Source organism: Hemiscyllium ocellatum, chromosome 2 (assembly GCF_020745735.1).
Source record: "Hemiscyllium ocellatum isolate sHemOce1 chromosome 2, sHemOce1.pat.X.cur, whole genome shotgun sequence".
Lineage (NCBI taxonomy): Eukaryota > Metazoa > Chordata > Chondrichthyes > Orectolobiformes > Hemiscylliidae > Hemiscyllium > Hemiscyllium ocellatum.
In genome coordinates, this window is record NC_083402.1 from 129873094 (window position 1) to 129895660 (window position 22567).

Here is a 22567-nt window from a genome sequence, read left to right on the forward strand (position 1 = left end):
CTTTCATGTTTGTCAAAATATTTGAATGATGCCGACAATGTGTTGGCTGAATTTCAAAACAGTAGGCAAGTCTGTTAAAGATAACGTAATAAGCCGTAGGGAAGGTTTTTGACATAGTGTCTAATCAGAGTTGAATGTTTTTCTCTATTAACATTTCATCTAGCTTCAGGGAACTTTGGGGTTTTGTTTGAAATTTTTATAGGAATTATAATTAACTTGTGAACATTCTTATGAATATAGTGGTGTTTTACTATCAGCATAAAAATCTCAAAGGTCAATCAAATTTTGCAAAATTCCCCAGTCAGTAGGATGACCTAACTGAAATTTGACTTACTGCATTAAATATTGATATATTGTTCCATTCGGTCATCTTTTAATCTTAAATGCCAAAAAATTAAGTAATTAAGTAATCCTTTGGAAAGGATCTTGAATATCTTTCCATGCCTCAACCTTATACTCAAGTAAAACTAAATTAATCTTTGCCTGTACATTAATAGCCAGCTCTTGAAAGTTTATAAAAAGTCAGTGATGCGTGTTCTGTACTTTCTATCGAACAGACTCTCCCATTGTGTGCTGAATGTGCCTGCAGTTGCATGACAAACATATTAAGAAATTGAGTCTTCATCAGCAATGCTCTTTTTTAGTGCACACTTTTTGATTGATAACTTCTGTTTAAATCAGAAAGAAATGCATTGTTTCCCATTTGCAACTTCTCAGTGTCATGTACTTCCAGGTCATAATATCAGATTACACATCATGATGAAGTGGAATGTCTCTCCCACTGAGTCAGGAGGTGTGGGCTCAAGTTCCACCTGCTCTAGAAGTGTGCAATAACCTCTCTGAGTAAGATGATTAGAAAACGTCTCGAATTTGCAACATAGCAGCAAATCATTCAAGCTTCCAGTTTATTTTGATGCTTACCCTGTGTTTGGACAATGATTCCATGTCTCCATTTTATTCATCTACCTGCTTCTCCCTTCACAACCCACCTGAGCTATTTTTAAGTGTTGATATGAGCCAAAGTCTTGTCGCAGTGGTGCCCTGACAGTGCAGACTCGAAGTGAGTAGGACTTCAACTTAGAGGCAGGACAGTCGCCCGTGAGCAATCAAGTTACAGCCAGCAGATAAGCTGTGTCCAGTTGAGTAGCTCAACCACTGTATTCAGGAGATGGACAGGAAGTCCATCGTGACCTCATGGGGTCGAGAGTCCAGGTGCCAGATATAAATGACACCCAGATAGACATCAGTTCTCTGAAAGGCAGTACCATTATTGTGACTGTCTGAGAGGAGGGTTTTAAACTGGAACTGTTGCCACCTACTTCCCATCTGCCACATTTGGATCCCAAGAGCTGCTAACGTACTTCCTCCCTCCCTCAAACAAGCAGCTAAGCTCTGACCTCCCTGGATAGCTTCCACCTGAGTGCAGTGCAACCCTCGAACCTCCTCTCCTGTGGTCTAACAAAGTTCCTTATTCCAACAGAGCAACTTCTCCTCATTTTGAATTCACCAGGAAGACAACTTGTTCTGTTGCATGCCACCTTTACCAAGTGGGAACCTGAAGCCATGCGTTTCTTGTTTGCTGCTGACTTAATTGCAGAAGCTACAGCTTAATCTGCCAATGATGCCTTTTGATGAATATGCATGACATGTTAATGCAATAAAAATAGCTTCTCAGTTAACGCTGTCAGGAACTACATTTGGCCTTTAATCTATTGCCAACTTAATTCGCAACTTGCATCCCACCATTAGAAAGTTGACATTTCACCCCCTGAAGAATTCAGCGCCCCCTGCCTCCCTTGTTTTTCCCTCACCAGAAATTTAAGTAGATTTCTTCCATGATCTCTGTTTCATTCACTGGATGAAGTGATACATTTCACAGTCTCCAATTCTCCAGCTCCACCTGTAAGATTTCTGCCATTCAATCATGTGCTTTTGTCCTCTTGCTCTAAAATACTCATTTTTTGCCTATAAAAGGAGTTGTATGAGCAATCCACACCACTAACCCACTCAGTCTGACGGCACTGTTGCCATCAGTGTGGTCAGTTTGCTGCCCCATTCTCTGATATGGTTTGGTTCTTCAGGACCTGACTAAGCTAAGAGAGTAGGATGATGTTGTTTGCCAATAAGAAGAGGCACTTATCTTAAATCAGATGTAATTTATAGCATGTAAGCAACTAATTGCAAGTTACACTTCACAAACTCAGGCAGTCTCAAGTTTTCACTGTTCTCCCAGAACACATTCACTTTGGACTTGGAGGATTGGTAGTGGTATGGGCAAAGAACTTCTTTAAAGTGGGATTTGTTTGCTGCCAACTTAATTGCAAAGCAACAGTTTAATCTGGCAATGGTGCCTTTGATGAATATGCAATGACATGTTTATGCAATAAGAAAATCTCCTGAGTTAACCCTGCGGATTGGTAGGTCTCTGGGTTGAAGATTGTTGATTTTGACCCTGTTCCTGACAGAATGAAAACCCTTTCATTGCAATGTTCGTCATCCCAATCAAGCACAGGTGGATGACTGATCCCTGTGGGGACGAGGTGTCTGTAGCTAAATGTCTGAGAGTAAATTTTCTGTTAAAGTCCCAAATCCAGGTAGAGGGGTATGTCTGGGTTCAGTAACTAGGACCCACGGTTCCAGCACTGCTGTCCTCTGGTCAAGGTAAGGCTGCTGTACATCTCAGAGCTGGAGGCCCTGACCAGGAGCTGCACATGGGCTGTGATTCCCTGTTTCTGTTTCTACCCATATTCTCACCTGTCGCCCTTGGCTCAAATGTATCAACTGTCTCACGTAGAGACATCTCTTCTAGGGTGTGCATGTTAGGATGATTTCTTCCTACATATGGATGTAAATGTGGAGTCAATTTGTTTGGGAAGATAGGGAGCTGAGTCTTCGGCTTTCTGCCCATTAGCAACTCAGACAGTAATCAACCACACTAGACTGGCTGTATTGGTAATTTAGCCTTGCTGTACAGAAGTCAGCATTTTTCTTCAAAACTACTTGACAATCCAGACCCATGCTTGGCTGCCCATTCAGTTTTGGATATGCCGGAAAATGTGCCATTTTCAAATCCAGAACCGGCTGCAAACTATGGTCTGTAATGACTAGAAGAGGAATGCAATGCATTGTAACCATTTCCCTGATGATTACATCTGTAGAGGTAGTGTGGAATTTCTTCACCCATATCACTCATGTCATTGGCAACAGTTTAGAAATGGATAGGTTTGAGCCAATCTTTTTCCACAGACTGGTGGGGGAAATGAAAGATACCAATGGCTATCATTACTCTGGCCTATGCATAATGCAAGCTTCACAGTCAGTTTTGAGATTTTTTGACCTCTTTAAGGATCCCAAGCCACTGATCAAGCTCAGGCTCTGCACCTGGCAATCCCTAGCATCCCATTTATATCCTTTTCCAAAGCAATGCTGGAAAAAAACAGCCTTACAATAAAGGATATTCTATTCTATCCTATTACTATTGATCATAAACCAGTAAGTAGTCCATGATAATGAAATGCAATTAGTGCTCAAAGTATGTTCTCATGACTGTGCTATTGCCCTTCTGATCTGGCCACGCAATACCAACAACTCGTTACATATTCCAAACATCTTTTCTGCTTGAGTCATATTTGTTAGAGGCAATCTTGGCTCACTGGACATTATCTCTAGTTACCAGCATGAAACAAGTTTTGTATGCTGACTTAGCTAATCTCAGTGGATTCCGTGTTCTTTTTGGGTCCAACATGATAAGACCATAATGTGTAGGTACAGAATTGGCCATTTGACCCATCGAATCTGCTCCCCCTTTCGATCATGGATGATATGTTTCTCAAGCCAATTGGTTAGATTAGATCAGCTTCCCTATAGTATGGAAACAGGCCCTTTCTCCTGCCTTATATTCACAACCTTTGATCCCCTTACTAATCAATAACTTACCTATCTCAGTCTCAAATACACTTGGCTTGGCCTCCACAGCCCTCTGTGGCACAGGTTAACCAGCCTCTAACTGAAGAACTGCCAATTTTTATACCTGCACCATAGAAAGTATCCAGTCCGGATGCATCATCACAACTTGGTATGGCAAGCTCTGCGCAACACTGCAAGAAATTGCAGTGAGTTCTAAACAGAGCCCAGTCCATCACGAAAAGCAGCCTTTTTTCCACTGACTAGGTCTATACTTCCTGCTGTCTCAGGAGAGCAACCAGCATTACCAAAGACCTTTCCCACCTCGGTTATACTCCCTTGCAACCTCTTCCATTGAGTAGAAGATACAAAAGTTTGAAAACATGTACCAACAGATCGAAGAACAGCTTCTTCCCTGTTATTATCAGATGTATGAACGAACCTCTCATATATTAACATTGATCTTTCTTTGCACTTTCTCTGTAGCCCTAACACCATATTCTGCATTCTGTTCTGTTAGCCCAATGTACATATGTAAAGTATGATTTATCTTGTTGGTATGCAAAACAATGCTTTTCACTGTATCTTGGTATTGTACCAATAATAATTACAAATCAAATCAAAGAAGTTCTTCCTCTTCTCAGTTCTAAAGAGTCATCCCTTCACTCGGAGGCTTTGCCCTTGGGTCCTAGTCTCTCCTACTAGTGGACATATGATCTCCATGTCCACTCTGTCCAGGCCTCTCAGTATTCTTTAAGTTTCAGTCAGATCCTCCCCCCCCACGTCCTCCTATTCTTCTAAACTGCAAGTACAGACCCAGAATCCTCAACCATTCCTCATATGACAAGGCCTTCATGCCTGTGATCACTCTTGTAAACCTACTCTGGACCTCTCCACCACCAGCACATACTTTCTTTGATATGGGGATCAAAACTGTACACAACATTCCAAACCAGAACCTTACACAGTCTCAGCAATGCCTTTCTGCTTTTGTAGCCCTCTTGAAATGAATGCTAACATTGCATTTACTTTCCTAACTGCCAAATAAACCCAAATGTTAACCTTAAAGAATTCTGAAAGAGGGCTCCCAAGTCCCTTCATGCTTCAGATTGCTAAAGCTTTTCCCCATTTAGAAAATGCCTCTATTTTTCCAACCAAAGTGCATAACCTCACACTTTCCCACATTGTACTTTATCTGTCACATCTTTACTCACTCTCCGAGACTGTTCAAGTCCTACTGCAGCCTTCCCACCTCCTCAACACTGCCTGTTCCTCCACCTGGCACTGTGTCATCTGTGTACATAGCACCAATTCGCTCCACTCCTTTTGTCCAGATTTCAGTAATGTGTAACATGAATTGTTATGGCCTCAACCACAGACCCCTGCGGAACTCAATTTGTGACGAGATCTATGCACCTGAACCCCCCATGTTTCTTTAGAAATCTACTGTATTTAACCTCATACCATCTAGAAAGTAGCCCGATCTATGCTGTTTTGGTCCAAATCTGTTCACTCGTCAGCTGACGTCAGACTCAGGACTACACTACAGACCATCACCCAATCTGTAATGGCCTTGGAGTGACTAACAGTCGAGGTTCAGAAAGTTACTAACTCTGCTGTGCTGCAAATGTCCCACCCAAGTCTAAAATATTTACTACAGATTCTATCTTGCCACATAGGTTTTTTTTTCTGTAGGGTTCTTGAGTACTCTGCTCTTCCAGCTGCTGACTCTCAGCATGAGGAGGCTTCTTAGAGCTGTGTCAGCTAACTGACGTTGTATATGCAATCCTCATTTCTCTTGAAAAAAAGTAGTCTACAGTATTGCCTTCCATGTCACCATCCATTGGAGGGAACGAAGGGTCTACAGCAGGCATTTGGTCTGATGTAGTCAAGGAAAACCAGTAGGCAATCTCATGAGAAGACACATTTGTCTTAAAGAAGATGGCATATTGGTTGCCTGTCAGCAAGTTACCTGGATGGTAGGTCTACTCATACAAATTGCTAAGCTGTCCTCTTATGATGTATCTATCTGATATCTTCACAGTGAGTGATGTTTAAGGCAGCCTTCAATACTAACCCACTCACACCCTGCAGCCTTATTCAACATTTAGCATGACCAACTACAGAGCCAAGGAGAACTGTTCAGGCAGCATCCGAGGACCAGGAGAGTTGATGTTTCAAGCATAAGCTCTTCATCAGGAATGTTTTACCAGCACCACACTTTTTGATTTCTATTTGGAGAGTTTTGGGCTAGCAAGCACTAAGTTACTGTTGTCCAAGCTTCAGAGAGCCTTTATAATTAATACATAAAAGGAGCGTCCATATCATCAGTTAAGCATGGGTTTAAATTCCAGAGTTGGAAAATCTGCGATTAATCCTCACTGCCTGTACCCAGTACACTTAAAGCAGTAAAGTCAGGTCCTACAATACAAAGTGCTCTCAAACTTTTCAACTGCTTTACAAAGACCTTTTGAAAAGAACAAAGAAGGTGCTAGGTGAAGAGGTGTCTGTGAATGTGTGTGGGTACTCTCTGTTTTCTTGTGTTTCATTCAAGATGTCAATACCATCTAAATTTTGGAGCAAATTCCACTCAGGTATGCAACAAGTTTTACTTTAACTTGCTTTTAACAAAACTGGTGGATCAGGCAAGTTTCTTGATCTATAATTTGGAACATTTGGCATTTGGCATTGTAAGAGTATGATTTTCCCCAAAGTATCTTTGGAAGAATCGTCATCAAGAAACATGGTGACTTGGCTTTGTATGAAAATATGATGTTTGAAATGTTTTCATTTCAATGTTCAGGACCCATCTAAGAAAAGTAACAAATGTGTGCAATTAAATTTCTGATATTTTGGAAATGGCAACAAAAGAAGAGGAAATCAGAGTTGAATTCTTTTGCAAAAGCAAAATCAATTCTGATGTAGGTCACTGAGCTAAACATTAACTCTGTTTCTCTCTACACAAATGGTGCCAGACTTGCTGAGTTTTAAGCATTTTTTTTTAATCTTTAAATGATTTTCCTCCGTTGGTTTCTCAGCCTGTAATGTTGCACCAAGTAAAGGTTGGGAAGAAGTTTTTATTTCATTTCTTTGGTTAGCCCATACTGAATCCCTTTTGAAATAACAATTCTTTAGTGTGAATCTGAATGGCCGACATTAATAGTTATCATCTTTCAAGTCCCAGTTCATTTCCTTTTGGAATTTATTTGGATGTCCAATGGAAATATAGACCTTTCAAATTGAATGGAATGTGATATAAGGAGTCATTCAACTCTGTTCCACCAATTTATCTGGAGGAAGGTTTTTTTTAACCAGTGTGCTGCAAAGCTTCAGACTTCAGCTCGTATGTAAATGGTTAAAGGGAAACAATTTGTTTGTGTCCCAGTGATGAATTCTCTGAGCCTTCAGGGAAACAAAGGGTGGAGTTTCATGCTCAGCTGTGTTCTCCTCATGTCATTACATCCGTAATCTCCCGCCCCTATGTACATGTCAGGAGTACGTTAGCTCACCCCATTTTGGCACCTTTATCCCACAGCCATTTAATGGGTCATCGGGGCCATTCAGCAACTTGATGTGAGACATCTGTAACAATCCAAGAGCTGCTAGCCAGTCAAAGGTTGGCTAGTGTTTGGAGTGTTGGCCAATGCTTGGACTGCATCCAGAGCTCAAAAGTGACTGTCACCAAAACTAGACACAGTGGTACAAAGGGAGAGAGGTATCACTGAAGGCATATACGGCAGACATTGTTGAAGAGGGTAGAGATGTTGCTGTAAACAGGCCAAGGTTGAGGTGAATGTTGTAGAGGTAGGGAAACAGGGCATATGGGAGGTTGGTGAAGGGCAAAGGGGAAGAACTTATTATCTGATAGGCACAGGATGCCTGTAAAGGATGTACTTACCTGGCACCTTGCTCACCACCAGCCTGACCAGTGAGCACCACAGGAATTGCAGCAGTGGCAGGAAGCAGCCTCTGAGTGACTGTTAATTGGCTGATGAGTGAGCAGGCCATCTGATGCCTGTCCCCACTATGTATGAAATTGCACTGGGGGCAGATGGGCACAGGGAAAGATTCCACAGTTTATGCTTCCCCATCCACTTGCCATCCAGTATCCCAAGGAAGCATATGCCCATCTTGAAGAGTGCAGTGAGAAGGGGAGTAATACTCCGAAAACTGAAGCACTTATCATTGTGCATGCCTGCATCTATGTGTGGACATGACTTGTATTTTCAACTGCAGAATGTTTCTTGTTGATCACAGCTTACTGAGGTTCTCCAAACAATTATTTAACCTTGTATGGTGATCTGTGAAGCATGTGTGATCACGCATGTATGTGAACCTGAAAGATGTCATCATTGCATCTCTTTACTTGTTCTGGTCTTATTGATAGGCATATAGATTTGATTAAATATTGTTTCTTCTGGGAGTTGATATTTATCAAGACAATGCTGTAACCAGACTGTAACCTATTGAGTATGTATGCCAGGGCACAGGGTTGAAAATGAATATTTGATTGCTAATTATTCTTGGTGCACAATCATTTGAGAGAAGGAAAAAGCAGTCTGCTTTAATAGAATTTAACATAACTGTTAAAAAGTTGCACTTGGATGTCTTAAGAATTCAGCATTTTTCAAACAAATGTTGCTCATTGAAAATTGGAGCCTACTCTTCATATGAACATGACATTGAAACGTTTCTGGGCCAATTGCCGTTTTCACCCTTTGTGTTTTTTTGTTGCACTTTCAGAACTGTGTTCATTTTCAAGTAAATAAATTATTTATTAGGACAAATTTAACACCCATAGCCTTTTAACGCTTATCGATCTACTGCAATCAGTCTGGTTTTTTTTTGCTCAGTGAAAGCTTTCATCAAGTGTGAGATTAACAAAGATATGGGAAGATCTGAAAACTTACAAAGATATGAAAGGTATCCATTGTGAAAAAAAACAAGCTTTTCAATCAAAATTATTATAGGTGCCTTGCCAATGTGTTTGTTTGGAAACAGTATTTTTTGACTCGGACCTTTGTTTGAGCACTTCTAATGCTTCATTTTCCTGTAGTTTTCTCCCGCTATCCATGCTTCTTTGAAGTGGTACAATGCAGTTGGTGAGACAGATACCTGCCTTTTAGGGGTTTGAATTTTACTCAGAATGGGAGTTTCCAAAGCTATTTACTTTTATTCAAAATGTTGAAAGGGTGAGTTATGTGTTAGTCAAATTGAATATTTGCTGTATCATATTGCAGCTGTAACTTACTGAAATATGTGTTGTGTTTTCCCATTTTCATTTGGAGTTTGATTGAGTGAGGTTCAGGCTTCCATGTCTCAAAAACGTTGCTGATGCAGTCTCCAGCTCTTCACTCTGTTAATGGTGCAGCTGGGCTCTTTGATGCCCTTATTAGGGAATCATGCAGCCACAGAGGTGGTAGTGTTTGCCACAGCCAGGACCTTCCAGCATATGACATCATATTTAAAACCTGCAAGCCAGAAAATACCCCTCGCCCTGTGGTCCTTCATCAGTACGGCTGAAGGACAGGGTGGTGGAGAAAATGGCCACCTGCTTTACTGTGAACTCTACACCACCAGGTCAAATCAGCCTGGCCTCAAATAACAGTCCAGGTCAGTGCTACTTCCTGGCTGAAGCGGGATGCCGATTAGGTCAGGAAGAAATTCATTGATTTGTGCCGTGCGATGTTATATCCACCATCATTTTTTTGCCACATACCACTCATCCTAGTTTTGCCATGACCCACCAAAGAAAACTACATGTCTCTACATTGCATGCATCGTGGCTACTCAAAAGTTGTCATCTCCTCATCCTCCTAAACTGCTAATCCTCCCAGGTACCTATGCTTCCTACTCACTAACTTGGGACTCCTCACTACCTCTGAAGATTATGCATTGCCACGAACTGCTCTTCCATTATGTTCAATCCTTTCCTTTTATCATTGCAGGAGAAACTGGCCCATCATCTAGACTTGCGTCCCTATGCCACCCTGACTGACCTACCGGTAATTTGTGAATAAGTTATACTCAACTACTGGCATGGTGGGTCAGTGGTTAACACTGCTGCCTCACAGCGCCAGGGACCCGGGTTCGAATCCAGCCTCAGGCGACTGTCTTCACATTCTCCCTGTGTCTGCATGAGTTTTATCCCGGTGCTCCAACTAAGAGCACAGCAATTGAGTGCTAAGAAAGCAGTCTACAGGCCATGATGTGTATCCTATATAGAAACTTGACATGAAGTGTCTCTGCAGTCAGGTGCCATACAAGTGTCCCTGTGCTCCACGTACTGGAGTCTTGGAGTCATAGAGATGTACAGCACAGAAACAGACCCTTTGTTCCAACTCATCCATGCCAACCAGGTATCCCAACCCAATCTAGTCCTACCTGTCACCACCCAGCTCATATCCCTCCAAACCCTTCCTATTCATATACCCATCCAGATGCCTTTTAAATGTTGGAATTGTACTAGCCTTCACGACTTTCTCTGGCAGCTCATTCCATACACGTGTCACCCTCTGCGTGAAGAAGTTGCCCCTCAGGTCTCTTTTATATCTTTCCCCTCTCAGCCTAAACCTATGCCCTCTAGTTCTGGACTCCCCAGGGAAAAGACCTTGTCTATGACCGTATCCATACCTTCATGGTTTTGAAAAACTCTATAAGGTCACCCTTCAGCATCGGATGCTCCAGTGAAAACAGCCCTATCCTATTCAACCTTTCCCTATAGCGCAAATCCTCCAACTCTGGCAACATCCTTGCAAATCTTTTCAGAACTCTTGAAAGTTTCATAACATCTTTCCAATAGGAAGGAGACCAGAATTGCATGCAATATTCCAAAAGTGACCTAACCAATGTCCTGTATCGAAAGGCTGAGGTGAATTTTCACTGATTTGCAGGAAAGGAGAGGATAGTGAGAAGTGACAAATTTCTCGAAATTGAGATCTGATCTTATTCATTTTTCCATATTACACAACTTCCTTGTCATACTCATGCCATACCATGGAGGGCAAAAATTAACAGCTGATATTCCTAGAGATCTAATGTAATTTCCTTTGTAGTCCGACACATCATGATAGGAATGAAGTTTTGTCCCTTTCACTCAATGCTGAAATGGAGAATTACCAATAGAATGTAAAGAAGGAGAACGTGTACAGTAATTCTATTTTTTTTCTTGTATTGTGGCACTATGCTGTGCTATTATGCAGATCTCTGCCACCTGTAATCCTGGATAGCAAATACAGGTATCCTTGCTTAATGTGGATGCTTTTTAATGCTGTCAATCTTATTAGAATTTCTGCATTTCCTCGGGTAAGCCTCAGTACATTATCTTGAAACATATGTTTAAATGTTAATCTGTGCAGAGTGGTACAAAACTTTTTGAGTGAGCTGTGACATTTTCATACATTGTGAATTATAACTTCTCCAACTTCTCACAAGAGTGTCATTTCAGCAAAATAGATCGGTTCCATAGAATTCATTGTCCTTTTTGAAAATTATCTCTTTTTTTCCATATATTTATATGTAGTTGTCTAGAACTGATAGATGTAGTTTTGATCTGAGCCATCTTGAACCCAGCAAAATGAAGCACTTCACAAAAGTAATGGGCTTTGAAAAGTGTTGAAAGAAAAAGTTAGTCAGTGTTTCTCCAAGGTGACCTTTACTTTTTTTCCTCCAATGCTCAATATTTTTTGCTCTATTTTAATTTCACACTGTTCATTAATGTGTATCAATTCATTGGGAATCAATGTGAACAATTCTGTTCTATTTGTGTTTTTTCTCTTTGCTTGTTTCAGCTATCGATTTTACGATGGCTCCGTTAATGTGGAATGGCAAGGGTAAGAGCTGGTATCTTCTTGAAGAGGGTTGAAATGACAGTCATCAGTATTTAAATAATTCCATTGATTTGTGATTACCAATTATATTGGTTCTCCATGAGCTTGCAGGGAACCTATTTAAAGAGATTGATGATAGCTCTAGCACTATTAACAAAAGCCTTAAGCATCTGCTCAGCAAGTCACCTTGCAGTCTCCTAGCCAACTCTGAATCAAATTATTGAGTCATTGCAATGCAAAAGCAGACCAGTTGGCCCATACTGTCTGTGAGCAATCCATTCAATCCCATTTCCCTACTCTGTCCATGTAATTTATTTCCATCAGGAACCGATCCAATTTCATTTGAAATCATTGATTGCCAGCTGCACTTTTCTCATGCATAGACATTGAATTGCAGGTTATAGAACATAGAACAATACAGCACAGAACAGGCCCTTCGGCTCACGATGTTGTACCGAACATCTATCCTAGATTAAGCACCATCCATGTACCTATCCAATTGCTGCTTAAAGGTCGCCAATGATTCTGACTCTACCACTCCCACGGGCCTGACATCTCCCACCTTCCACCCTTCACCTTAAATTTATGTCCCCTTGTAACACTCTGTTGTACCCGGGGAAAAAGTTTCTGACTGTCTACTCTATCTATTCTTCTGATCATTTTATAAACCTCTATCAAGTCACCCCTCATTCTTCGCCGTTCCAACGAGAAAAGGCCGAGAACTCTCAACCTATCCTCGTATGACCTATTCTCCATTCCAGGCAACATCCTGGTAAATCTTCTCTGCACCCTCTCCAAAGCTTCCACATCTTTCCTAAAGTGAGGTGACCAGAACTGCACACAGTACTCCAAATGTGGCCTAACCAAAGTCCTGTACAGCTGCAACATCACTTCACGACTCTTGAATTCAATCCCTCTGCTAATGAACGCTAATACACCATAGGCCTTCTTACAAGCTCTATCCACCTGAGTGGCAACTAGTTTATTGTCACTTACTGTTCAAAGAAAAACTTTTAAGACCCACTTCTTGTATCACTTGTCCATAATCCTTAGTTCTTTGTATTTGGTAAGTCACCTAATCAAACAACCTTCTTTCCAACCTTGTGCAGTATGATTTTGTGGTGAAATTCCTTTAACCCTGGAACTGATCTGGTAGATCTCCTCTGCATTCCCTTAAAGAACCTCATATGCTTCCTAAAGTGTGGCACCCAGAGATTATGACCCAACCAGAACTTTACAAGAGATTAGCATATCTTGTGTGCATTTGCAGTCAGTGGTATGATTTATCCCATGCAAGTTCACTGGTGTTTTGCTAACAATCTTCATAATATGTTCTGCCATCTTGTAGGACCACTTCACATGAACCCCCCAGTCTCCGTACTTTTTTAGATTCCCTACCGTATGGAAACAGGCCATTTCGCCCAACAAGTCCACACTAACCCTCCAAAGAGTAACCCACCCGATCCATTCCCCTACGAATGTGTATGTACCTCTGACTAGTGACCGAATCAACACGGAAATTTACTATAAACTGACCAACTCCCACAGCTACCTAGACTACAACTCCTCACACCCTGCCCCCTGTAAAAACGCCATCCCATATTCCCAATTCCTTTGTCTCCGCTGCATCTGCTCCCAGGAGGACCAGTTCCAATACCAAACAACCCAGATGGCCTCCTTCTTCAAAGACCGTAATTTCCCCCCAGACGTGATTGACGATGCTCTCCACCACATCTCCTCTACTTCCCGCTCCTCCGCCCTTGAGCCCCGCCCCTCCAATATTTCCCTCCCCTCCCCTATCAGCATTCCAAAAAGACCGTTCCCTCCGTGACTCCCTCGTCAGGCCCACACCTCCCACCAACCCAACGTCCATTCCCAGTTCCTTCCCTGCAACCGCAAGAAATATAAAACTTAAGCCCACACCTTCCCCCCTTACTTCCCTCCAAGGCCCCAAGGATCCTTCCATATCCGCCACAAATTCACCTGCACCTCCACACACACCATTTACTGCATCCGCTGCACCCGATGTGGCTTCCTCTACATTGGAGAGACAGGCCGCCTACTAGCGGAACATTTCAGGGAACACCTCTGGGACACCCGGACCAACCAACCCAACCACCACGTGGCTCAACACTTCAACTCCCCCTCCCACTTCACCAACAACATGCAGGTCCTTAGACTCCTCCATCACCAGACCATAGCAACGCAATGGCTGGAGGAAGAGCGCCTCATCTTCCACCTAGGAATCCTCCAACCACAAGGGATGAACTCAGATTTCTCCAGTTTCCTCATTTCCCCTCCCATCACTTTGTCTCCGTCCCAACCCTCGAACTTAGCACCGCCTTCCTAACCTGCAATCTTCTTCCTGACCTCTCCGCCCCCACCCCCACTCCAGCCTATCACCCTCACCTTAACCTCCTTCCACGTATCGCACTTCCAACGCCCCTCCCCCAAGTCCCTCCTTTTATCTTAGCCTGCTTGGCACACTCTCCTCATTCCTGAAGAAGGGCTCATGCCCAAAACGTCGATTTTCCTGCTCCTTGGATGCTGCCTGACCTGCTGCGCTCTTCCAGCAACACATTTTCACCCCTGACTAATGCACCTAAAACTATGGGTAATTTAGCACGGTCAACTCACCTGACCTGCACATCTTTGGATTGTGGGAGGAAACCGGGGCACCCGGAGGAAACCCACGCAGGAGTGGGGAGAATGTGCACACTCCACACAGACAATCACTCGAGGCAGGAATCGAACCCGAATCCCTGCTGCTGTGAGATAGCAGTGCTAACCACTGAGCCACCATGCCAAGTATTCTGTGTCTTTCCCTATACCTCCTGCCATCATGCATCAGCTGTATGAAGTTCCATCTTCCACTTATCGATACTTTGTCTATCTCCTTCTGCCCATCACTCTATGCCCTGTTACAATTAATTACTACCATCCTCACTGTTTGCCCCTCCACAGTTTGATGGTATCCACATTCCTGAGATTCAAGTATTATTAATAAATAATGCAGTGTTCCTCGCATTGCCTTTTTGGTGAACACCACTGACTTCCACCTTCCAGTCTGAAAAACAAACATTTTCTGTCATTTCAGCAAGCTTTGTATCCAAATTGATATACAGCTTCCTACTGAGCCCCAATCTTGTTAACCAGCTGTATGGTATTTTGTCAAACACTCTTTAAATATAATATAGGCAGCGTTCCCTTCATCAACATTCTCTGCTATTACAGGATAATAAATCATTTAGTGAAGCCACATCTGCCCCTTAGAAATCCATGCTGCATCTCCTTAACTAACTCAACTTTCCCAGCTGATGACTTGTTCTTACCCTGATTATTATTTCCAAAAGCTTACCCACCATTAATGTTAAACTAACTGACGTGTACTCTTCTGGAATTTCCTTGCATTTTCTCTTGAACCACAGTACCAGGGTATCACTTTTTATCTCACTTCAGTCCTCTGGTACTTGCTCCATAACTGTTCTTCCTCCCACCTTCCCCACCCCTCACTATCACCACCGCAAGCACACCCCATCCATTCCCCACTGCACAGTCTCAAGACTCTATATAAAACCAGTTCATATCTGGTTACACTCACAAACTTTTGATATTAGAATTCTTTATGAAATGGCTTACCACTTGAGGTATTCCCAAATGTGGAATTGAGCAACTATTGTCAATCCTCCTGTCAAACCAACAATTATCAGGCACACCAGCCTGAAAATCCTTGGCAGAATCACCACTTGTATTGTTGACTTGTCTACAATGGGAAAAAAAATCCTTTCTTCATTTCAAATGCATGTATGAAGCTTCAAATCCTATAATGAATTGATCAATAAGTCTGGAACATTTCAAATGTTTTCTGATGAGGAATGCATCATTACGCAGTGCCAGGGAAAGCTGAGGATTTGCAATATTGACGTGAACCTGACTAATACGAGTGTAATAGACTGTGAGAGTGTTCCTTCACTATTGAACGCTTTATTAATCTGTGTACCTTTATCTACACACTGTGCCATGGTAGTGCTTTAGCTTCTACCAGCTGATTGGCTGAATGACACTGAAATTTAGAGACAAACAGGAATACATATTATGTCCAACTATTATCCCATAAAAGTATTGAAAAATGACATTTCTTCCAAGTCACCAAACAAAGAAGGGGTTTAATCTTTCTTCCTTGTAACAGTAATTGATATGTTCAAAATAATTGGTGCATAAACGATGTCATTCCAACCCTAGTTCAGAGTTTAGAGTTAATGCGCTGTTCATTTTGTCAATTTAGCAGAGCTTCTTTTGTTCTGATGCAAATGTTCTTTCTTCCTCACAGCTAGAGTACACAACTGCTGGTGCTGTTTGATCCTTACTCCTTTTCACCCCTTTCAAGTAGTTGAAAGGCATTACTACTCAGCATCAACTGATGTCCCTTTTCTTAAACTTCTTGAAGTTTTAACTCTGAAGAACCAATCTAAAAATGCCCAATCTTTTGCATACACTGGCTTAAAACCATGAGATGACTGATAAAATCAATAATTTGCAAAACAGAAATACTGTTTGCTGATTACTTCTTTATGTTTTAGTTGAACTATCGCAAAGTTGATGCACAAATGCATGTGTCATGCCTAAAGTGATTTTAGTGCATGTTGCAATTTTGTTGTTACAAGCCCAGCATACAACTCTTGTGAGGATACAACTGGGGAAAAGATGCTGAAAGTTATGCAATTAATTCAACATTTCAGTTGCTTGAAAACTATCTCCAGAGTGACACTGTTGTGTTAAATCAACAAGCTGCCTGCAACCAATAGTTTAATTTTAGAAAGGCAAAAACTGTATTCATGCCCCTTGTGCTTTTCATCGTTCAAGTGGTCACAGTATCAAATTTATCACTGACTTTGCTTAAACCCTGATTGGTAACAGGGCCTTGGATTAGACATACCCAGAGTAAGGTTTTTAAATTGCAATCACTGTGAAGCAAATACTTTAAATTTGATCATCAAAGATCCATAAAAAATTGTTTTCATACCATCTCAAAACCAGTAAAGTCTGTAATTAAGAAAGGTTGGTTCTTCTGATTTTTATCCCCAAATTGTGTTACATGTATTTGCAGTAGCCCTATCAATTATTTTGTCACACATATCAAATTCCCCTGTAATTTACAAAAAAAAAGAAAGTATATTTCAAGCTTCTGAAATTTGATTTATTTCAAGGGAATCATAAAGTATTGCTCAACCAGAAAATTGTCAATCACATTTGACTGTTTAATGTGTGGCTTGTTGAAGATGACAGAGTTGTAAAGCTTTGAAAATGCTTTATTCTGTCCCTTTTTGGCATGTTACGTGTTTACCATTGGCTCCACCTACCACTTTATCATTCAGTAATGGTTGTTTCTCCGTACTTAATCAACTTACGAGTTTATCTTTGCAACCATTTGAAATCTATTAACTCTTTTCGCACTTTTGGCTAATGCTACAGACCGCTTAAATGTACCAGTGCATTTGCTGTTTACCAAACACTTTGAACACCAGCTCGACACTGTGCTGATGTGGAATGAGTCATTTGATTTACTAGGGAAGCCAACTTCATAAATCTGATTTTGTTCAGTCTAATGAGTTTTGGGGCTGAGCATGAAATAAAACTTTAAAACGAATATAATTTTTTTTCAAAACAAAAATAAATCCATGAATTCACCAGTTAAAACCACTTTACTGATTGTATCAACAAACCATCTGGGGTTTGTACACCCACAATAGGAAGTTACAGAATTTTGATTCAGTGACATTGAAGACGTGGTGATAGGTTTGTGAGTAGCTTGGAGGAGAAAGGGAGCTTTCCATCTGCTCCCTTTTCCCTTGTAGTTGCTCAAGGTCACAAATTTTGAAAGTGCTGTCTAAGAACACTGAGTGAGTTGTTACAATATACAGAAGACAGAATGTGAATTACTCACCCTAGAGTTCCCAGCCTCTGACCTGGCCTAGTGGCCATAGTACTTATATTGCTGATCTAGCTCAGTTTCAGGTCAATGGAAACTTATAGGATGTTGATTGTGGAGGATTTGGCAATTGACAGGCATTGAATGTCAGGGAAGATGGTTCAGATGACCACTGCCTGACATTTGTGTGGTGCAAATGCTATTTGCAACTTATATTGTCCAGGCTTTGCTGCCTAATGTACACAGACTGCTTCAATATCTGAGGAATTGTGAATGGTGTTGATAATTCTATACTTAAGAGACATTATAAAACATAACAGGACATGAGCTGTACAGGGAGATGTTTGGTCAAATATCTCAAAACTTGGTTAAAAAGGTAGCATTTAAGATGCATCTAATTGGAGAAAAGTGAAGTGGAGAGGTTTGGGGAACAAATCCTAGAGGTTAGGACCAAGGCAACTGAAGGGATAGGCAGCAACGATGGAGTGATGAAAAACAGGGATCTCCCAGTGACAGAAATTAGTGGAAAACAGATAGCCTAAAGAGGTTTGGGTCTGCAGGAAATTGGAGAGAATGGGAGAGATGCGAGAGTGGAGTTTGTAGTCGGAAATGGAGACATAGGCTTCTGTCCTGCTAAAATTAAGGGGAATTTCTTCTCATTCAGTGTAGGTTACTAAACGAGCAACTTGGTCATTTAGAAACAGTGACGGCTCAAGAGTAGTGGTAAAAGGGTGTTGTCAACATACCTATGGAATTTGAAGTTGTGTTTGGGAATAATGTTGCTGAGGGGTAGCACGCAGATGAGAATTTGGAGAGCATCAATGATAAATTCTTGGGGAATATCAGAGGTGCGGGAACAAGAAGAGAAGCAATTGATGTACTTGAATTTTGAAACAGCATTTGATAAATGTCACATCAAAGGTGTCTTGGCCTTGACAAATGCAGGTTTCCAGGGATCTGGTAGGGAGGTGGATTTAGTTGGGATGCTCTTTGGAGGGTCGGTGTGGACTTGATGGGCTGAATGGCCTACTTCCGCACTGTAAAGAATCTATGTTTCAATTAAATCATGTCTAATTATCTACCTCAGTACCATTTTCTCATACAATTTCCATATTTCTTAATGTTGTTAATCCAGATGTCCATCAATACATCTGTGTGAAGAAATTCCTCTTCATCTCAGTGCTAATTATCTTGAGATACGTCCTGGTTTTAGATTCACCAGTCTGGAAAACATCTTGCCTATATCTTATCCTCCTTGAGATGCCCATTAAAAAATTGTGTATATTTCAGTGAGATTGTCTCTCATTTGTTGAAACAATGGAGAATACAGACCCGGTTTCCTCAAAGTATCCTCATAGAACAATTCTGCCATCCCAGAGATTATTCTGGTGAACCTCAATTGTACTCTTTCTATAACATGTCTCTCCCTCCAATTATAAGGAGACCACAATTGAACGCCAGCTGAAATCTTATCACGATTGCAAACAACTGCATCAAGACTACTTAACTCACGTATTCAAATCTGCTTACAATGAAGATGAACATTTAATTTTTTTTATTGCTTGTTGCATCTGCATGCTAAAACATAGTGACTCATGAACAACAACACACACTCCCAACATCTCACCATTTAAGAAATATTCTGCCAATCAGTTTCCTTTTCTAGCAAAGTGAATAACTTCAACCTATTGCCGTATTTTCACCCATTCGCTTAGAGTGTATCATCCTTGCAGCATTCTCATAGTTTATGTTTCCACCTAGTTTAGTGTCATCAACAAAGTTGGAAATATTATTTTGGTCACCACTCTAAAATAATTAATATAGCTTGTGAACAGCTTGGAGCTAGCACTGACCCTTGCAGTAGCTGATGATGTTCCCATAGATCTGCTGCCTTTGCACTTCTAGGTGGCAGACATTGCAGATTTATACAACCCTGTAAAAGGGCCTTTGTGAATTTTTTTAACTACTTTGCTGTTTATTAGTGACTGATTCATATACCTTCTTTATGGAGAGCCTGTCATTGCTGCTGATGACATGTTGAAGAAAGTTTACCAACATGGTTGAGAATTGTAATGCATAGGAGCAATTCATTTCTATCGAAACTGAGTTAGTGGTGAATGAAGTCTATGTTGCAACTAACTAAATAACAAAACGTTGGTGACATACAAGCACAATACATTGCATTTGTTATCCTCGAATTCTCCTGTAGAATAGTGTAAAGTAGTTGGAGATAATTCAGTCTGACAGACCCCAAAGTAAACACTTCCCATGGTCTTAGTTATGTTCTGTAACAGACAATAACGCATTTTGCCTTGTATTATGGGAAGATCTTAAGGATTTCCACAATTCACATGGTAAGTGGATATTTATCACCCCTGCCAATGGAGAGCATCCTGCCTAATGTCCGCCCAAAAACTAGGACTTCATTTGTTGTCTGGGACAAGTTTGAAAACCAGGATCTTCCATTAAAAGGCCACACTTAAGCAGAGTCCTTAACTGGCAGTAAATATATAGTGAAAATACCAAAACTGATAGAGAAAGATTGAATGAGTTTGTTTACTGGCAGGAGATTATTAAATCCTGTTTCTTGAAATACTTCAAAATTCCTCAGATTCATAATCCATTTTCCAGCCTGCCCACAGCCCTTTTCCTTTGGGGTGGCTAAAGGAAGACTCAGCAGTCATGCTGCTGATTGTAATCATTACTAATAAATAATCTAATCGTGAAGAGGAGCTGCTTCCTGGTAGTGTGTGCCAATTTGCTTGGGTGGTGTGGAGCGGTTGGAAAGAATTTTGTTCTGTTTATTCAACTTCCTTTTTTATTATTTGCAGCTGGGACCATTATTTTCTAATGTTGGTGTTTTTGTCTTTGCATCCATGCATTCTTTAGCTATGAGGATAACAGGCCCTTCATCAAGTAAGAATGGTCTGAATGGCTTACAAACATCATGTTGTGTGGCCTTTTGAGATGTACTGAAACTTGGCCCCCTCTGTAATATTTTCCTTCATTGTAGCTTTTGTTATTTGCATAGAGACGGAAGAGCAAACTGTGTAGAGAACCAGTACATTTATTTACATATTCACATTTGCTGAGCTGCTTAGCAACCCAGGATTGATTCCTTTAAGTTGCCTTCCAACATATTCATATATCTGTTGCTCTTGTAAGAAATGGACGATTAAGGATGCTCTGCAAACCTATTTTATAAATGCAATAAATCAGAGAAACCCATCCAAATCCCTTTAAGGATCCCTTGGGTTAATGCCGACCTTTCAACAGGGCTAGAAGGGATCAGCAGTTTGGATTTTACCTTCTCATTTCAACATATACACCTGAATACGGTTACATTATAAAACTACTAAAGCCTGCTTGCATTTACTGCTGTGAATGATGCTAAGCAGCAAAGTATTTAAATTCTTTGTTAAAATCTTGTGGTGTTTTTACGTACAGCTCAGAAATGTATTTTGTTCTGCTTATCATGTTGCAAAATTGAATCACACTGAAGAAGATGCATTTAAGGTAAATATGTACATTTCTGAGCAGTAATTAAGTATGAAAAATTGAAAGTTTACAAATTCAATTGCAATTTTTGCAATCTTCATTGAGACAGTAGAAGCAATGACGTTCGCAAGCATGAGATCAGTTCTCTCAAAATGTGAAGCTTGTGGAAGAAGTATCAATGTTCCAGAGAATGCTGACTGGATGAATAATTCAGTTTGTTCTTCTGATGAAGAGCCTTCTCCTTTGTTGTCATTCACATTTCATGCAGGAATGAACTTTACTCTACATTGCTGTGACATTTTTTTAACTTCACCGCTGACCATAGATCAATTTCCAGGTTTTTTTTCTACTTCATTCCCCTTTTAGATTTCTTTTGACTTTTCTTTAAACTGCCCTGTATTCCTGGGGAGAGTGTTGGGTGGTGTCACTGTGTAAAGGAAGAGAGATGTGTTCCATAAAGATGGTTTTATGATTGACAAACTCTGACCTAAATTCATGAAACCGTGTTTGAATGATGAGCCTTATTACCTGAAAGCTGCATCTAAAAAGTGATTCATGTACTATTAATGACTATTAAGTTTACTGTGATTCCTGGATTTATTTGCTGCCATTTTGTTTCACACCAGTAGCTTGCAAAGCTAAATATATTAAAGTATCACTTCTTTGTTCAAGTCTTGTACCATTGTGTAAGGAAAAATTAATTTGTTCTGGATCAAAAAATATATATTGATTTATTGCAACTCATGATTAAATGTTCCACATACAATTAAGCATGAACTGTGGGGGAAAATGTCATAGATTTCAGACTTTAAATTTTATTTATATAATTGAAACTCATAATAAAATAATCAAAATTCATGAAAGTAGGCATTTCTTAGAAAGAAAAGTGTGCAATCATGTTGAATGACATTTTTTTTTCCATTCTTTGCAGATCATGGGTCATAGGGGCCATAGCTCTCCTTTGCCTCCTTGGACTAACTTGGGCTTTTGGACTTATGTTCATTAATGAAAGCACTGTTATCATGGCATATCTCTTCACCATTTTCAACTCACTGCAGGGAATGTTTATATTCATTTTCCACTGTGTCCTCCAGAAGAAGGTTAGTTTTGTGTGTCAAAGAAACATATTCCTAAGTCTTGTGTTTTGGGGCAGGGGAACAAAAGATTTGCTGACACCTCGTGATCTTCATAATAGTGATTCTAATGTGTTACAATATACCACAAGTCAGTCACTTTATTGTTCAACAGGGAGGCCGGGGAAGAATTGTCAGAGTTCATTAATTTATCTTCAACCATTAGCCTTTATTCTTCTTTAACTACCCTTAAATTGTCTTTTCAGATATAAGTGCTTATTATTCGAACTCTGACCTCTTGAAATCAGGAAATAGTAATTGCAGAGTAATCAATT

The 22567-nt window shown here is 40.6% G+C and overlaps 1 protein-coding gene across 4 annotated transcripts in view; it reads left to right on the plus strand.

Moving 5' to 3' along the window:
* adgrl3.1 (adhesion G protein-coupled receptor L3.1) overlaps positions 1 to 22567 on the plus strand; it is a 653616-nt gene that overhangs the window by 578798 nt on the left and 52251 nt on the right. For all 4 annotated transcript variants that reach the window (XM_060840056.1, XM_060840071.1, XM_060840064.1 and 1 more), the window contains one exon: positions 22091 to 22259. In XM_060840056.1, coding sequence (XP_060696039.1) covers positions 22091 to 22259 — 169 coding nt within the window. The remainder of the gene's footprint in view (positions 1 to 22090; positions 22260 to 22567) is intronic.